This window comes from Salmo salar, chromosome 20 (assembly GCF_965601325.2).
Source record: "Salmo salar chromosome 20, fSalSal1, whole genome shotgun sequence".
In the NCBI taxonomy this organism is placed as follows: Eukaryota; Metazoa; Chordata; class Actinopteri; order Salmoniformes; family Salmonidae; genus Salmo; species Salmo salar.
The window spans coordinates 5,327,420-5,343,898 of NC_138310.1; the positions used below are offsets into that span (position 1 = coordinate 5,327,420).

Below are 16,479 nucleotides of genomic sequence, written 5' to 3' on the forward strand. Positions count from 1 at the left end.
GGACGACTATTCAGTCATGTGGTGAGGTGCCACAAAGAGGGACTTGAGAAAATTTCAGTTGGCTCAGAACAGGGCAGCACGGCTGGCCCTTAAAAGTACACAGGGATCTAACATTAATGACATGCATGTCAATCTCTCATGGCTCAAAGTGGAAGAGAGATTGACGTCATCACTACTTGTTTTTGTAAGAGGTGTTGACAAGCTGAAGGTACCGAGCTGTCTGTTTAAAATACTAGCACACAGCTTGGACACCCATGCATACCCCACAAGACATGCCACCAGAGGTCTCTTCACAGTCCCCAAGTCCAGAACAGACTATGGGAGGCGCACAGTACTACATAGAGCCGTGACTACATTCCACATCAGGTAACTGATACAAGCAGTAGAATCAGAATTAGAAAGCAAGTCAAAATAAACCTTATGGAACAGTGGGGACTGTGAAGTAACTAACACAGGCACATTCATACACACACGTACACATGGATTTTGCATTGTTGGTATGTGGTAGTGGAGTATGGGCCTGAGGGCACACAATGTTGTGAATTATGTAATGAATGTATTGTAATATTTTTTAAATGATATAACTGCCTTAATTTTGCAGGACCCCAGGAAGAGTAGCTGCTGCCTATGCAGCAGCTAATGGGGATCCATAATAAATACAAATATCACCTATACCTTACCTGACACCCTAGACCCACTTCAATTTGCTTACCGCCCCAATAGATCCACAGATGCAACCGCCAATGCACTGCCCTATCCCATCTGGACAAGCGGAAGACCTATGTAAGAATGCTGTTCATTGACTACAGCTCAGCATTCAACACCATTGTACCCTCCAAGCTCATCATTAAGCTCAATGCCTTGGGTCTGAATCCCACCCTGTGCAACTGGGTCCTGGACTTCCTGACAAGCCACCCCCAGGAGGTGAAGGTAGGAAACACGTCCACTTCACTGATCCTCAACACTGGGGCCCCACAAGGGTGCGTACTCAGCCCCCTCCTGTATTCCCTGTTCACCCATGATCACGTGGCCACGCACGCCTCCAACTCAATCAAGTTTGCAGGTGACAACAGTAGTACGCCTGATTATCAACAATGACAAGACAGCCTACAGGGGAGGTGGTGAGGGCTCTCGGAGTCTGGTGCCAGGAAACCCTCTCACCCAACGTCTACAAAACAAAGGAGCTGATCGTGGACTTCAGGAAACAGCAGAGGGAGCACCCCCCTATCCACATCGACTGGACCGCAGTGGAGAATGAGGAAATCTTCAAGTTCCTCGATGGACTGAATTGGTCCACCCACACAGACAGTGTGATGAAGGCGCAACAGCGTCTCTTCAACCTCAAGATGCTGTAGAAATTTGGCTTGGCACCTAAAACCCTCACACACATTTACAGATGCACAACTGAGAGCATCCTGTCGGGCTGTATCACCGCCTGGTATGGCAACCGCACCATCCACAACCGCAGGGCTCTCCAGAGGGTGGTGCAGTCTGCACAACGCATCACCGCAGGCAAACTACCTGCTCTCCAGGACACCTACACCACCCAATGTCACAGGAAGGCCAAAAAGATAATCAAGGACAACAACCACCCGAGGCACTGCCTGTTCACCCCGCTACCATCCAGAAGGCGAGGTCAGTACAGGTGCATTAAAGCTGAGACCGAGAGACTGAAAAACAGCTTCTATCTCAAGGTCATCAGACTGTTAAATAGCCATCACTAGCACAGAGGCTGCTGCCTTATATACAGACTCACAGGCCACTTTAATAATTTTTACATCACTCATCTCATATGTATATACTGTATTCTATTCCACTGTATCTTAGTCTATGCCGCTCTGACATTGCTCGTTCGAATATTTATATATTCTTAATTCCATTCCTTTAGATTTGTGTGTATTGTTGTGAAATTGTGTTAGATATTACTTGTTAGATATTACTGCACTGTTGGAGCTTGAAACAAACATTTTGTCTCACCCGCAATAAGATCTGCTAAACACATGTATGTGACCAATAAAATGTGATTTAGATTTGAAGTAGCTGTCCTAAATCTGAGAGATAAGAAAGATCAGGCAACATTATTTTTTAACATGTATTTAACCCCTTATTTTTTGTCACTAAACAGTCTCCATATATACTTCAATTTATTTTTGCAACTGGTACAGGGGGACCTTCAGACGAGTCTTGAGGGCATCCTAGAGCAAACTGATCAGACACTACAGACAGAAGATGTCAAATCTACTGTGCCGACCTCAGACGAGCCACAAGACGCTTTTGGGGGGGGGCGGAGGGGGGTCGTAGAGCAAAACGGTGGACACCATCGTGTTAATCTGAGTCCTAGTCTAATCTTTCCATAGAACGGTCAAAATAATTTGTAGGCCAAACCGTTCAGACGCCACAGCCGATTTTGTGAGAAGACCAATTTTCGGGATGTGTCATGGTCTGACAAACACCGCTCTAGCTCTGTCACCTTTCACCGCAGATGCGGTGGATTGAGAAGCATAATCCAAAAACGGATATCTCTTGCTTAAACTGATAGATTTTTAAGGGGATTTTTTTATTATGAGAATTATATTTCTGCAGGGGAGTGGACATCGACTCTAGGGGGTTAATAAACTCTGAAAATAAGGTCTGAGGTTATCTAAAAACCCTACAAAAATCCCCTTCACTGCCCCAAAGGCTTTGACCAACAAGCCATGGCTAACTCATTTCTGTTTTTTAGGACTATAAGCTGGCAAGATTTATTTTGTAATTGTAGAGTAATCATTGTAAAAAATGTCCTCCCGGGTCATTACGTTCTTTTGACATGGCATATTGTAGTCTGCTTCTAGATATACCCATCAAGGCATTGAAGCAGACATTCTCAACTATTGACAATGGCTGCATATCAACTACAATCACTTCTGTAAACGGCGCAGTGATTTCCTCACGGTCTCTTATCGCACTTCTTTTGTGTGAAGCCGTCTCATGTCTGTTGTTGTGGGGCCTGCACTGCTGCCAGCAACGGTTTGGTTCTCATTCTAAGTCCCTTTCAGATGGTTAAGCATTGCACCTGTACTACCATTACACCTCGCGAAGTTTGCATTTCACCACCGTCTCATTTAACTTTCAAAGTATTGCCATACAGGCCTTTGCTGCCGTTTCTTGCTTTTCTCTGCCATTTTTTCAACTGTTAATGACAATGAAGTGCGGAGTGCTTTATATCAATTTTTCGGTTAAGGATTTTTTCTTTAACGATCTCAATTTAGTTTAAACGCTCACACCCCTAGCATGTGTCTGAGCAGTTAGCACACTCACCAGGCCAGGGAGAGTCCAGCCAGTGCTTGATGTGGAGGATCTTCTCATCCTTGGAGCGAACATGTGCCTCCTCACAGATCTTATCATACTTGGCTATCTCCTCCTGTAGAGAGGGAGATGAGGGTGGGGGCAGACATGGAGAGAGAACAGAGTCTTGTGGTGACCATCTATGTAGTAGTAGGGTGTGTGTGTGAGGTCGGGTCAGAGCGGTCAAGCCCTGACCTCGTACTCCTGTCTCGAGACGGCGCCCTCGGCGATTAGCTTCTCGCCATACTTCTGCATCACTCCCTTCTGCTTCTTGATCTGCTTGTACATCAGGGGCTGGGTAAACATGGGCTCATCCATCTCATTGTGGCCCAATCGCCGGTAGCACACCTGCCGACATGAAAACATTACTGCTGCTGCTTGATAAACACAAAACCGCACAGACACTGATAATGATAACTGCTGTAGACATGGGTCATAAGGCGGGGGTTACACTGGTACTCCTGCATACGTGAGTAATTACAGATTTTCCTATTTATTTCCCCTAACCTCTATGGTGTAATGTGTGTGTACTATGTGTATGAGTAATGAGTAATGTGCAATGTATGTATTATGTTTAGTGTATTATGTTTAATTTGTATATTGCAGTACTGTGTGTGAAAGACAATTTTCCCCTTGGGGACATTAACCTGTTATGGCTAGGGGGCAGTATTTTCACAGCCGGATAAAAAACGTACCCGATTTAATCTGATTATTACTCCTGCCCAGAAACTAGAATAAGCATATAATTATTAGCTTTGGATAGAAAACACTCCAACGTTTTTAAAACTGTTTGAATGGTGTCTGTGAGTATAACAGAACTCATTTGGCAGGCCAAAACCTGAGAAGATGCCATGCAGGAAGTGCCCTGTCTGACAATTTCTTGCCCTTCTTGATTATCTCTATCCATTACAATGGGATCTCTGCTTTTACATGACACTTCCTACGGCTCCCATGGGCTCTCAGAAGGCGGCAAAAAGCTGAATCGTGGCTTTGCAGGCTCTGGCTGAAAAAAAGTAGCGCGTTTGGCTAGTGGCTGGTTACAGTACTGTGAGACTCAGGCACGTGCCCGAGTCGACCCCATGCTTTGTTTTCTTTCGTCTGTTTACCTAAACGCAGATTCCAGGTCGGAATATTATCGCTTTTTTACGAGAAAAATGGCATAAAAATTGATTTTAAACAGCGGTTGACATGCTTCGAAGTACGGTAATGGAATATTTAGAAATCTTTTGTCACGAAATGCGCCATGCTCGTGACCCTTATTTACACTTCGGATAGTGTCTTGAACGCACGAACAAAACGCCGCTATTTGGATATAACGATGGATTATTTTGAACCAAACCAACATTTGTTATTGAAGTAGCAGTCCTGGGAGTGCATTCTGACGAAGAACACCAAAGGTAATCAAACTTTTATAATAGTAAATCGGAGTTTGGTCAGGGCTAAACTTGGTGGGTGTCTAAATAGCTAGTCGTGATGGCTGGGCTATCTACTCAGAATATTGCAAAATGTGCTTTCACCGAAAAGCTATTTTAAAATCGGACACCACGATTGCACAAAGGAGTTCTGTATCTATAATTCTTTAAATAATTGTTATGTTTTTTGTGAACGTTTATCGTGAGTAATTTAGTAAATTCACCGGCGGTATGCTAGTTCTGAACGTCACATGCTAATGTAAAAAGCTGGTTTTTGATATAAATATGAACTTGATTGAACAAAACATGCATGTATTGTATAACATAATGTCCTAGGTGTGTCATCTGATGAAGATCATCAAAGGTTAGTGCTGCATTTAGCTGTGGTTTTGTTTTTTGTGACATTATATGCTAGCTTGAAAAATGGGTGTCTGATTATTTCTGGCTGGGTACTCTGCTGACATAATCTAATGTTTTGCTTTCGCTGTAAAGCCTTTTTGAAATCGGACAGTGTGGTTAGATAAAGGAGAGTCTTGTCTTTAAAATGCTGTGAAATAGTCATATGTTTGAAAAATTGAAGTTTTTGTATATTGGAGCAGGTGTTCCGCTAGCGGAACGTCTAGATGTAAGAGGTTAAAGTTCATCCTATCCTATAACCAGAGTGAGTTGAACTTAATATTTTCCAGGGAGTGGGGAACTCTTACTCACCAGGTCCACCACCACGTCCTTGTGGAAGGTGGCTCTCCACTCAGCCGCCACGTTGCACACATACACCACAGCCTCAGGGTCGTCAGCGTTGACATGGAAGATGGGAGCATTGACCACCCTGGCCACGTCAGTGGGGTACGGAGAGGAACGCGCCATACGGGGGTCAGTGGTGAAGCCAATCTAGGGGTAGACAGGGTGATAGGGTTAGCATGCCATCTATCCCCACCACTAGTGGTTTCCTGGCATGGCTGTAACCCACGTGGAACAAAGTCTATTTCCATCTTCTCCAGACCAGGTGTGGTCTGTGGTTAGCTTGGCGTGAGTGTGTCCGCACCTGGTTGTTGACAACCACGTGCACCGTGCCGTGAGTGGAATAGGAGGGCAGATCGCTGAGATGGAAGGTCTCGTACACGACGCCCTGGCCGGCAAAGGCAGCATCACCGTGCATCAGGATAGACATCACCTGGAACACAAACAAAACTTCAAAAACCATTTACAACCCATTAAGGTAATAACGCATCAGATAAAGTCAGATTGGTGAAACCGATATGGTGAAAAACATAGTTTTCACTCATCCGTTACATAGTGTGTATGTGAAGGGCAGAAAAAGGTGCATTTCTTTTTGTTGCTGCCGAAACTCAGGAGTGAACCTTAAGGGTGCATTTTTTACAGAACAAAAAAGGACATTGATCTTTACAAGGACTTCCCAACACTTTGAGAAAATGCATATATCGCTATTCAAACTGCATTTAAAACCAGCTGTGTCAGTCAGTGGGTTGGTACCTTGTGTCCCTCTGTGTCTCCACAGTAGAATTGCTCGGCCTTGGTCTTGCCCTGCACCACAGGGTCCACAGCCTCTAGGTGGGAGGGGTTAGCCATGAGGGACAGGGTGATGTTGCGGTCCGTCACACGGTTGATCCTCCTGTGGTACATTCCCAGGTGGTACTTCACGTCTCCAGAGCCCTGAAAAAAAACAGCCATATCCCACTTAAAGCAGTTGTATTGGATTGATTACAGAATCGAGAATTCCCGTGCAGTGGGTGGGCTAGATGGGACTCGCCTCATCAGCAGCCTCCAGCTTGGAGTCAAACTGGCAGAAGATTTGCTCCAGCTCCTTGCGGATGACATTGGCCAGAACGTTCAGACGACCCCTAAAAAACGAGGAGCACTTGTCAGATAAGGCAGACAGTGAAACCACTTAGCAGAAACTCAAGCATTCCCTCCCGTGTTCCTGTTGTTACCTACCTGTGTGGCATGCCCATGACAACGTTCTCCACACCCTTCTCGCTGGACTTGTCGATGATGGTCTTGAGGGCGGGGATCAGAGACTCGCAGCCCTCCAGGCCGAACCGCTTCTCTGACGACCACTTCCTCTGGAGAAATTCCTCGAACCTGCGGTACACAGCGTACGACGTCAGCACACAGCCATATCCCTTTGGAGAGAAGGACTCCAGAAATCTCCTTTGATATTAGTGTGTAGGATTGGCACAATGTAGTGTTGCACGGTATACCGAAACTTCTGAACTTTTTCGATACTAGAACATGAATAATGGTTCGGTAGGAGAATTTGTGTTACTTTCGGCACTTCTATCAATTAAGTCTCGCGTCGTATACTGACTGAGCGGATCATATCTGTCTAGTAATTTGTCCCGAATTTTCGAGGAAATTGTAGGCTGTGTTACAAGAGAAGACTGGGAGAGACATAGGGCCTCTGACAACAAAACGAATAATGAACAGCAGAATCAGACAACCCCATTGTGGAATAGTTAACCTGGTCAGCTTGTCGTTGCGCGCTCCATGCGAGAAAAAATATTCCTCTAGAGGTGCAATCAAGTTGCGAGTTCAAAAAGGGAGAGCGCCATGCATTCTGATCGGCAGACAATGCACCACATTTCTTAATGCAAAAATGGGAAAAACCCTCCCCCCACTTTGTTAAAAAGAGTGATCCCAGGTTCCCATTATTACTTCATTTATTTCTCAACTCCTAAAAATGAGCACAAAGTGCACTGTTGTATCAGCATAGGTAGGTGTGTTAGCGCTCCATAATCTAATTTTGGCGTTCCAGTTCAACACTTACCTACCATTATAAACAATTGAAGACCACACGCAGAAAATTCATGCTATTTGTGTTTGAGCAATATGATTGGCCATTCATTCAATCACCACCATGCTCCCAAAAGTCACAACTTTCCCGACCAGCAGGCTACATGAATCACACATCATACACAAGCTGTGCAGAGCAAAAAGAAGCACCCAATTTGTTCACTGAACTTATTTACTTAAGGAAAGTGATTTACAAAAGTAAACCTTCAATAGCAGACATACTAGCAATATGCAGTCTACAAAAAGAAAGCTACAAAAAATAAAACCGTAGCCAGTCGATCTCTCTTTAGGAACGTTTGTTTTAAAGAGGCAGCGTCCTATTCTCAAAATGACTTACTTAAGAAATAAAATGAATGCAATTCCAAGGAATTCAGTAATGACTTGCATTGCTAAATTATATTACACTATATATATATATAAAATAATAATAATAACCAAATATAGCCTATTAAACCTCGAAAAGTCTATGCCGTTGGGGGGGGGAGAGAATTCTAACATATGGAATTGTTTTAAGATATTCATACCATGGATAATTTAAAATTGTAGGTATACCAAACAAAATGTGTGTTAAACAAATCAAAATATATTTATATTTGAGATTCTTCAAAGTAGTCACCCGTTGCCATCATGACAGCTTTGCACACTGATTAGTTTAACACTTTTTTGGTTACTACATGATTCCATATGTGTAATTTCATAGTTTTGATGTCTTCACTATTATTCTACAATGTAGAAAATAGTAAAAATAATAACTGGAATGAGTAGCATCCAAACTTGACTGGTAATGTATTTTCATCAAAAGTTATTTTTGTAAATTTATCCATACTATTTAATCTTTCCACAAGATACAGTCCCGACACAAATCTAAGGTTGCTACCCAAGCGGGGTGGTCGTTCGTTCGTTCTATCTGTAAGGTTACTAGAGACGCAACCCAGTCGTTCAGTCTTTTTGTTCTATATCTATGGACGCAACCAAGTCGTTTGTTCAAAATGTTCTATTGTCATAATGGATGGCAACGTTCTTATCCCTTGTCTAGCTAGCAAGCAAGCAAGCAAGCAACTACAGCTAATTTACATCCACCTCAAAAAGTGCAGCCAAAAAAACAGCAAAGTAGCTGCATTTGCATTTGTTTAAACTGTTTAAGTGACATTTACTTGGATACATCCATAACAATGAGCTAATGAGGCACGATTTCGCCTGGTATAGAAAATGTGCTCACTCGTCAGGACACTGTAGTTCAGAGGAGCAAGCCAACAACACAGCTAACACAATCACTTAAAATTGAAGCTGGGAAGACCGCAAACTAGCTGCACTTTGTTTCGTTTGACCTTTTTTCAATTTACATTTCTTTGTATACAGTGGGGGAAAAAGTATTTGATCCCCTGCTGATTTTGTACGTTTGCCCACTGACAAAGAAATTATCAGTCTATAATGTTAATAGGTTTATTTGAACAGTGAGACAGAATAACAACAAAAAAATCCAGAAAAACACATGTCAAAAATGTTATAAAATGATTTGCATTTTAATGAGGGAAATAAGTATTTGACCCCTCTGCAAAACATGACTTAGTACTTGGTGGCAAAACCCTTGTTGGCAATCACAGAGGTCAGACGTTTCTTGTAGTTGGCCACCAGGTTTGCACACATCTCAGGAGGGACTTTGTCCCACTCCTCTTTGCAGATCTTCTCCAAGTCATTACGGTTTCGAGGCTGACGTTTGGCAACTCGAACCTTCAGCTCCCTCCACAGATTTTCTATGGGATTAAGGTCTGGAGACTGGCTAGGCCACTCCAGGACCTATATGCGCTTCATCTTGAGCCACTCCTTTGTTGCCTTAGCCCGTGTATTTTGGGTAATTGTCATGCTGGAATACCCATCCACGACCCATTTTCAATGCCCTGGCTGAGGGAAGGAGGTTCTCACCCAAGATTTGAGAGTACATGGCCCCGTCCATCATCCCTTTGATGCGGTGAAGTTGTCCTGTCCCCTTAGCAGAAAAACATCCCCAAAGCATAATGTTTCCACCTCCATGTTTGACGGTGGAGATGGTGTTCTTGGGGTCATAGGCAGCATTCCTCCTCCTCCAAACACGGCAAGTTGAGTTGATGTCAAAGAGCTCCATTTTGATCTCATCTGACCACAACACTTTCACCCAGTTGTCCTCTGAATCATTCAGATGTTCATTGGCAAACTTCAGACGGGCATGTATATGTGCTTTCTTGAGCAGGGGGACCTTGCGGGCGCGGCAGGATTTCAGTCCTTCACGGCGTAGTGTGTTACCAATTGTTTTCTTGGTGACTATGGTCCCAGCTGCCTTGAAATCATTGACAAGATCCTCCCGTGTAGTTCTGGGCTGATTCCTCACCGTTCTCATGATCATTGCAACTCCACGAGGTGAGATCTTGCATGGAGCCCCAGGCCGAGGGAGATTGACAGTTCTTTTGTGTTTCTTCCATTTGCGAATAATCGCACCAAATGTTGTCACCTTCTCACCAAGCTGCTTGGCGATGGTCTTGTAGCCCATTCCAGCCTTGTGTAGGTCTACAATCTTGTCCCTGACATCCTTGGAGAGCTCTTTGGTCTTGGCCATGGTGGAGAGTTTGGAATGTGATTGATTGATTGCTTCTGTGGACAGGTGTCTTTTATACAGGTAACAAACTGAGATTAGAAGCACTCCCTTTAAGAGGATGTATAAAAGACACCTGGGAGCCATAAATCTTTCTGATTCAGAGGGGGTCAAATACTTATTTCCCTCATTAAAATGCAAATCAATTTATAACATTTTTGACATGCGTGTTCCTGGATTTATTTGTTATTCTGTCTTTGACTGTTCAAATAAACCTACCATTAAAATTATAGACTGATAATTTCTTTGTAAGTGGGCAAACGTACAAAATCAGCAGAGGATCAAATACTTTTTTCCCCTCACTATAGTGGAGATGGAGGAGACTGAAATGAAAACATATTGGCACGAAGAGGCATCCCTTGTTTGCGTTTTAGCAGGAAGCAAGCACTAATCATATGTCCCATCTTATGACAATAGAAACAGGGATGCTCATTTTTCTGGTGCGCTTGATGTACTGCTGGCCGACTAGGACTAAAAGTAGGCAATTCAGTGGCTCTACTCTCAGTATGAGCCGAAAACACGCTCGTGCGTCAACACAAACTCATCTGCCAACACAGACGCTTCTGACAGGGAGGATACTTTCTGTTCGTTTAGGTAAACTACAATGCGTTCGGGTAAGCAATTTTTAAACTCTTCCAACAAGATTAACTCCCGGAGAGAGTTGAAGTCAGTTAACCTTGCTAGCAGCATGCCATTTATCAAACAGATTTCCCTTGTCTCTAGCAAATTCCACATAAGTCTTACTAGAAGACTTTCTATGAGACCTAAATCTCTGTCGGTATGCCTCAGGAAAAAGCTCATAGGCGCGAAGAACAGTAGCTTTGACCACTTCATAATTCAAACTGTCTTCAAGAGGTAGCGCGGACAAAACCTCTTGGGCTTTACCAATTAATTTACACTGAAGTAATAGGCACCATACCTCTTCAGGTCATTTCAATGCTACGGCTATACGTTCAAAAACAAAAATAAGAGTCAACCTCTGACACTCTGAACAAAGGTACCGAGGCAATCTGCCTACTAATGTCAAAAGTGTTGGAAGACACAGCTGGTGAGAACGGCTCACTAACAGGCACAGCAGGAACGGAGGCCAGCCTCGCTGTCTCTGCCTCCAGTTCCATCTGGCGCATTTTGAACTCCAACTGCCGCTGTTCTCTTTCTGCCTCAATTTTACACATTTCCAACTGGAGATTTTCTCGCCTAATTTGGGCTCTCTTCCACCTCCAGTTGGAGCTGTGTCGAACGGCCATCTCTCATGGCATCACAGTTTGACAGGGGCTCAAAACGGGGCAATGTGGGGGGAGTTTTAGCCTCGCCCTCAGACAACAATGGGCTTACAGGAGCAGCAACATCCCCTACATGGGTAGTAGGCTCAGGCAGCGGTAACACAAGCACTTGCTCTTCCAATAAAACATTTAACACCAGTTGTTTAACCTCTGCTTTAACTGAACTCTGCAGAATAGATACAGAATAATGGTCAGCCAAGGTCAGTAAATCAACTCTACGACATTTGTCAAAAACCTCCCACGTAGGGTTATCCAAAAAGGATTTCAAATCAAAAGTAGCCATTTTGAACTACCACAAAAACACAAGAGCCAACAAATTGCAAATACTAATTCTACATCAGCTATTCCCAGCGGTGACGCGCAACACTGACTAGACCGCCACAATTATTTGCACGAGCGGCATGGTGTCAGTAAAGACTATATCCCGGATGAGCCCCCACTTATGTTACGAACCCCTTTGGCCCTGCAGTCTAGGGGGGATGGAAACGAGACACGTAACATATCTTAGACAGAGTTTTCCTACGGGTAATGTATGCCCATGGGCGACTTGGCTTGGTATCCCCTTTTCCCACCAACAAACAGTCATACACCACAGCAATACATACTCACAAGATAACGGACAAAGTGAGATGGGAGCCATCTCTTTTGTTTTTGCTCCTACGAGACAACTGATTGGGTTTCTTTTAAACCAAGGGAAAGGAGATGTGATTGGGTAAGGGAAAAGGAGCAGGGATGTCTTCAGATTGGCGACTGATGACTGCCACCTCTGACTAGGGCAGAAGGCGAGAACAAATACACACAGGATACCTGTATCCGTAACAGAAGGCCTGCAAGACTATGCAAAAAAATTGCCAGAAATGGTGAGATAGAGGTCAAATGTACACCTTTTCCCTGAAACACCCATAACACAGTCCACTGTATCGATCATATTCCCAAGCAGTCAGATGTTTGATTTTGTGCCACAATAATAATATACTCCCTCTCTGAATGTCCGAGTGTGACCCCCTCCCCATGGGTTACTGCAGCTAGTGACCCCCACCGGCTAGGTACAAGGTCGTCAAGGTTCTCATTAGCAGCTTTGAGAATTTCCTTGTATAGTATGCTCTCCCTTTAGGGGCCTTTGGCTTTGCAGGACCAGCCCTGCCAAGCAGGCTCAGAATCTTGAAGGGGCAGTGCTGCTCTAGGTCTCTGACCGCATTTTGGCTGCATACAGACAGCTTACAGCAGGCCCATAAAACAGTTAGGGAATTCTCCTTAGTATCTGGGTCATTCAGGTGGGTGCCTAGGGTATAGGCTTGTGGACCATTCCATCAATATAGGATCATAAATAAATAAGATACTGTATTTTCTAAATTTTGTTCCCCATGATAGGACAAAAAATAAATAAGACGTATAATTCAATATAAAAACTATATCGATCATCTGAGCAACATTGAAAGCGCCCTCACACCCCTGCTCACAGCAATACATTGGTTCTGGGATATGCAACCATTTCCTTTCTCACTCAACGCCACACTTTCCCAAACATAAAAAACACACCACACCATCCACACATACTGTGCCTTCTGTTTACTGAGTTATCGTCACCATGTTGAATTAGTGCTTTTGTGTTCCAATTAGTTATATTTGAAGATATATAGAAAAGCTATATTTTTTATTGTATTGTTACAATCCATAACTGGGCTAGAATTGTGTTTCATTATTTTACTCATCAATAACAACTTTGTAATTATTGAAATAGCCATGGAGTAGTCTGTGACTCTGAACAACTGGTTATCAATATATAGTTTATCGACAACAAGAGCTACTTGTTTCCCTTTTAATCTATTTTCCTTGAAAATTGGATACAGAACTTTACGCATTCTAAAATTTCCTTCAGGAACTGGTCATTCATGACAATTTTGGTCCCAGAGTAAACTGCCTGTTACTCAGGCCCAGAAGCTAGGATATGCATATAATTGGTAGATTTGGATAGAAAACTCTAAAGTTTCTAAAACTGTTAAAATAATGTGAGTAAAACAGAACTGATATGGCAGGCAAAACCGAAGACAAACCACACCAAAAAATAAAACAATTCAGCCTACCACTGTTTCCAATGGCTTTCATGTTTATTATGAGGCGAAGTCCTCCCAGATTGCAGTTTCCAGGGCTTCCACTAGATGTCAACAGTCTTTAGAAAGAGTTCCAGGCTGGTTTTTGGAAAAATGAGCTAGAAGTTGTAGGTTCCCATTTTGTGTTTCCACACACATGGGTGAAAGCGCGTTTTGTTATTTATCTCCGGTAATGAACATACTATTCTCCGTCTTAAATTGTTTAGTTTATTTACGTATTAGGGTACCTGAGGTTTGATTATAAACGTTGTTTGACTTGTTTCGATAAGTTTATTGGTAACGCTTGGGATTCTTTTTTGTATGCATTTTGAAGGAGGGAAACCGGTGGATTATTGAATGAAGCGCGTCAGCTAAACTGAGTTTTTATGGATATAAAGAAGGACTTTATCGAACAAAAGGACCATTTGTGATGTAACTGGGACCTTTTGGAGTGCCAACAGAAGAAGATCTTCAAAGGTAAGGCATTTATTATATCGCTATTTCTGACTTTCGTGTCGCACCTGCCTGGTTGAAAAATGTTTTTCATGTTTTTGTGTGCGGGACGCTGTCCTCAGATAATCGCATGGTGTGCTTTCGCCATAAAGCCTTTTTGAAATCTGACATAGCGGCTGGATTAACAAGAAGTTAAGCTCTATTTTGATGTATAATACTTGTATTTTCATGAATGTTAAATATTTATATTTCTGTCATTTGAAATTCGCGCTCTGCAATTTCACCGGAAGTTGGCCAGGTGGGATGCTACCGTCCCACCTGCCCATACGAAGTTAAAGGAAGCAAATTTGGCAACGATTGGGCGATCATACCTCTGCCCTCTGTCCGAAGCGGTGTACACATTCGAGTTGGATTTTGTTGACAGCTTCACATGGAATCTGAAGCGCTGTAAGGAGGAACTCTAACTAAAGATTCAGGAACTTCTCCCTTCTCTTGGATACCTGTAAGTACCAGATTCTCTCTCATGGATCTAGTCTGTATGTCAAGTAAGGCTTCTCTCAGAACGGTGTTCTCCTTTTTAAGTTCATTCACTTCGGTTTCAGTCTTATTGACTGTCCCTTTTAGCTTGTTTGTTTCCTTCTCCTTGCCTTCAACTCTTATATCCTTACTGACTGATTCAAGTATACCCAGTTTGTAATTTATTGATTTTAACAGATCGTATTAACACATGAATATTAATTAATACATTACTAGCTCAAACACTTAATCTGCAAAAATGACACTGTGGGCGGACAAAAAACATAGGCTACATTTGCTGCTGCCCCCCCCATTACTTTTCTATTTATATTTTTGGCAACTTTTACTTCACTACATTCCAAAATAAAATAATGTACTTTTTACTCCATACATTTTCCCTGACACCTAAAAGTGCTCGTTACATTTTGACAGAAAAATTGTCAAATTCACACACTTATCAAGTGAACATCCCTACTGCATCTGATCTGGTTTGTAAATTGTCTGAGTGTTGGAGTGTGCCCCTGGCTATCTGGTTTAATATAAGGAATTTGAAATAATTTATACTTTACTCAAGTATAACAATTTAGTACTTTTTCCACCACTGGATGTGGCTGGGGGTTGCAGCATTTATTTCACATGACCCATCAATTTAGACAAGTGTGTATGGGTAAGCGTCATCTAATATTTATTAAAAAAATTATCTGGACACCGTTTACCTGGAATTTTTCCTTCTTGTAGGCTACTACCACTTTTAGTCTTAATCTTTACTACACTACTCACTGTTTAGCACATGACCTCACATGTGAAGCCTTAATGAGATGGGTGGGGCTGGTTTAAGAGGGTGTGAACAATGCTGAATGGGTGTAGACAAAGTAAAGCTCTCCAGTAAGTACCAAAACATTGAAAGGCCCTTTTTTACAAGTGTATCAACTTTCAAAGCAGATTTAGTTTCCCATTGTTCCTCAAAAATGCTGTGTATGATATACCATTTTGTAGTCTCTACTTTTAGCCAATGTAAAAAAATATATATATAAAAAAAAAAAAACGAATTTAGCTACGTAAGACCAAATTCAGGGTGTGAGTCACAAATCACTTAAGGACAACTGCTGATGTGAAAAGGGCTTTATAAATACATCTGATTGATTGATTGGCTGACTATGATGTTTGCGTAGGTGGGGGTGAGTGAAGTGTTGTAGAGCGTCGCTCTGACCTGGTGGAGCGAACCATGCGGGCCAACAGGGTCCTCTTCTCCTCCAGGGTGAACTGCATGACGCCGGGCTTCTCAAACTTCTCCCTGATCCACTGGCACTGGTCCAGGTCATTGATGAACATGAACTCCACCCCAATGTGCTGACAGTAGGCCATCTGAAATATGGGACAATGTGTCTTGTCACTTTACAAGGCTAATAAGCCTGTATTGTACACCATTCACCCTTTCAAGACAAAACGGTTGACAGGAACCCAACTTCTTTGACAGACATGTGTGGTTTAGTTTGAATACCTCCAGGCGGCGGATGATCTCCCTCAGGGGCAAGTCTGTCTCAGTGCCACCGATGAAGGTGGTGGTAGGCAGACGGAACACTTTGTCCAAGTCCGACTCATCCAGTCCATAGAAGCCTGTCCCGCATCCAGGGGCAGCAGACCGTCCAGAAGGGCGGTGGAGCAGGAGGGAGGGGGTTGAGGAGGGCATATGTGGAGACAGTCAGGCCAGAGGAGAAAACACCCAGAGACCAGAAACACATGGGGAAAGAATGTAGGCCACAAAGACATCCACCATTGAAAAACAAAACAGAAAAACAACCAGAGATTAGTTATTAGGATTTAGGCCCCCCCCCCCCAGAAAAGAAACAGAGGGCAATGATGGATTAAAACACAGGAATATGCCATATGGTTGATGGCACCATAATGGCAACATTGAGTTAATGCAGCAAAATCAAAAGGTTGTACAGCATCACAGGCAAACG

At 43.0% G+C, this 16,479-nt stretch overlaps 1 protein-coding gene across 6 annotated transcripts in view; it reads right to left on the minus strand.

The window, feature by feature from the left end:
- Window positions 1–16,479, minus strand: part of LOC106580202 (2-oxoglutarate dehydrogenase complex component E1) — a 121,283-nt gene that overhangs the window by 53,076 nt on the left and 51,728 nt on the right. For all 6 annotated transcript variants that reach the window (XM_014161011.3, XM_014161009.3, XM_014161010.3 and 3 more), the window contains 9 exons: window positions 16,017–16,132; window positions 15,726–15,880; window positions 6,690–6,836; window positions 6,505–6,595; window positions 6,228–6,407; window positions 5,779–5,907; window positions 5,445–5,624; window positions 3,520–3,672; window positions 3,298–3,400 (listed from right to left, as the gene is read on the minus strand). In XM_014161011.3, coding sequence (XP_014016486.1) covers window positions 3,298–3,400; window positions 3,520–3,672; window positions 5,445–5,624; window positions 5,779–5,907; window positions 6,228–6,407; window positions 6,505–6,595; window positions 6,690–6,836; window positions 15,726–15,880; window positions 16,017–16,132 — 1,254 coding nt within the window. The remainder of the gene's footprint in view (window positions 1–3,297; window positions 3,401–3,519; window positions 3,673–5,444; window positions 5,625–5,778; window positions 5,908–6,227; window positions 6,408–6,504; window positions 6,596–6,689; window positions 6,837–15,725; window positions 15,881–16,016; window positions 16,133–16,479) is intronic.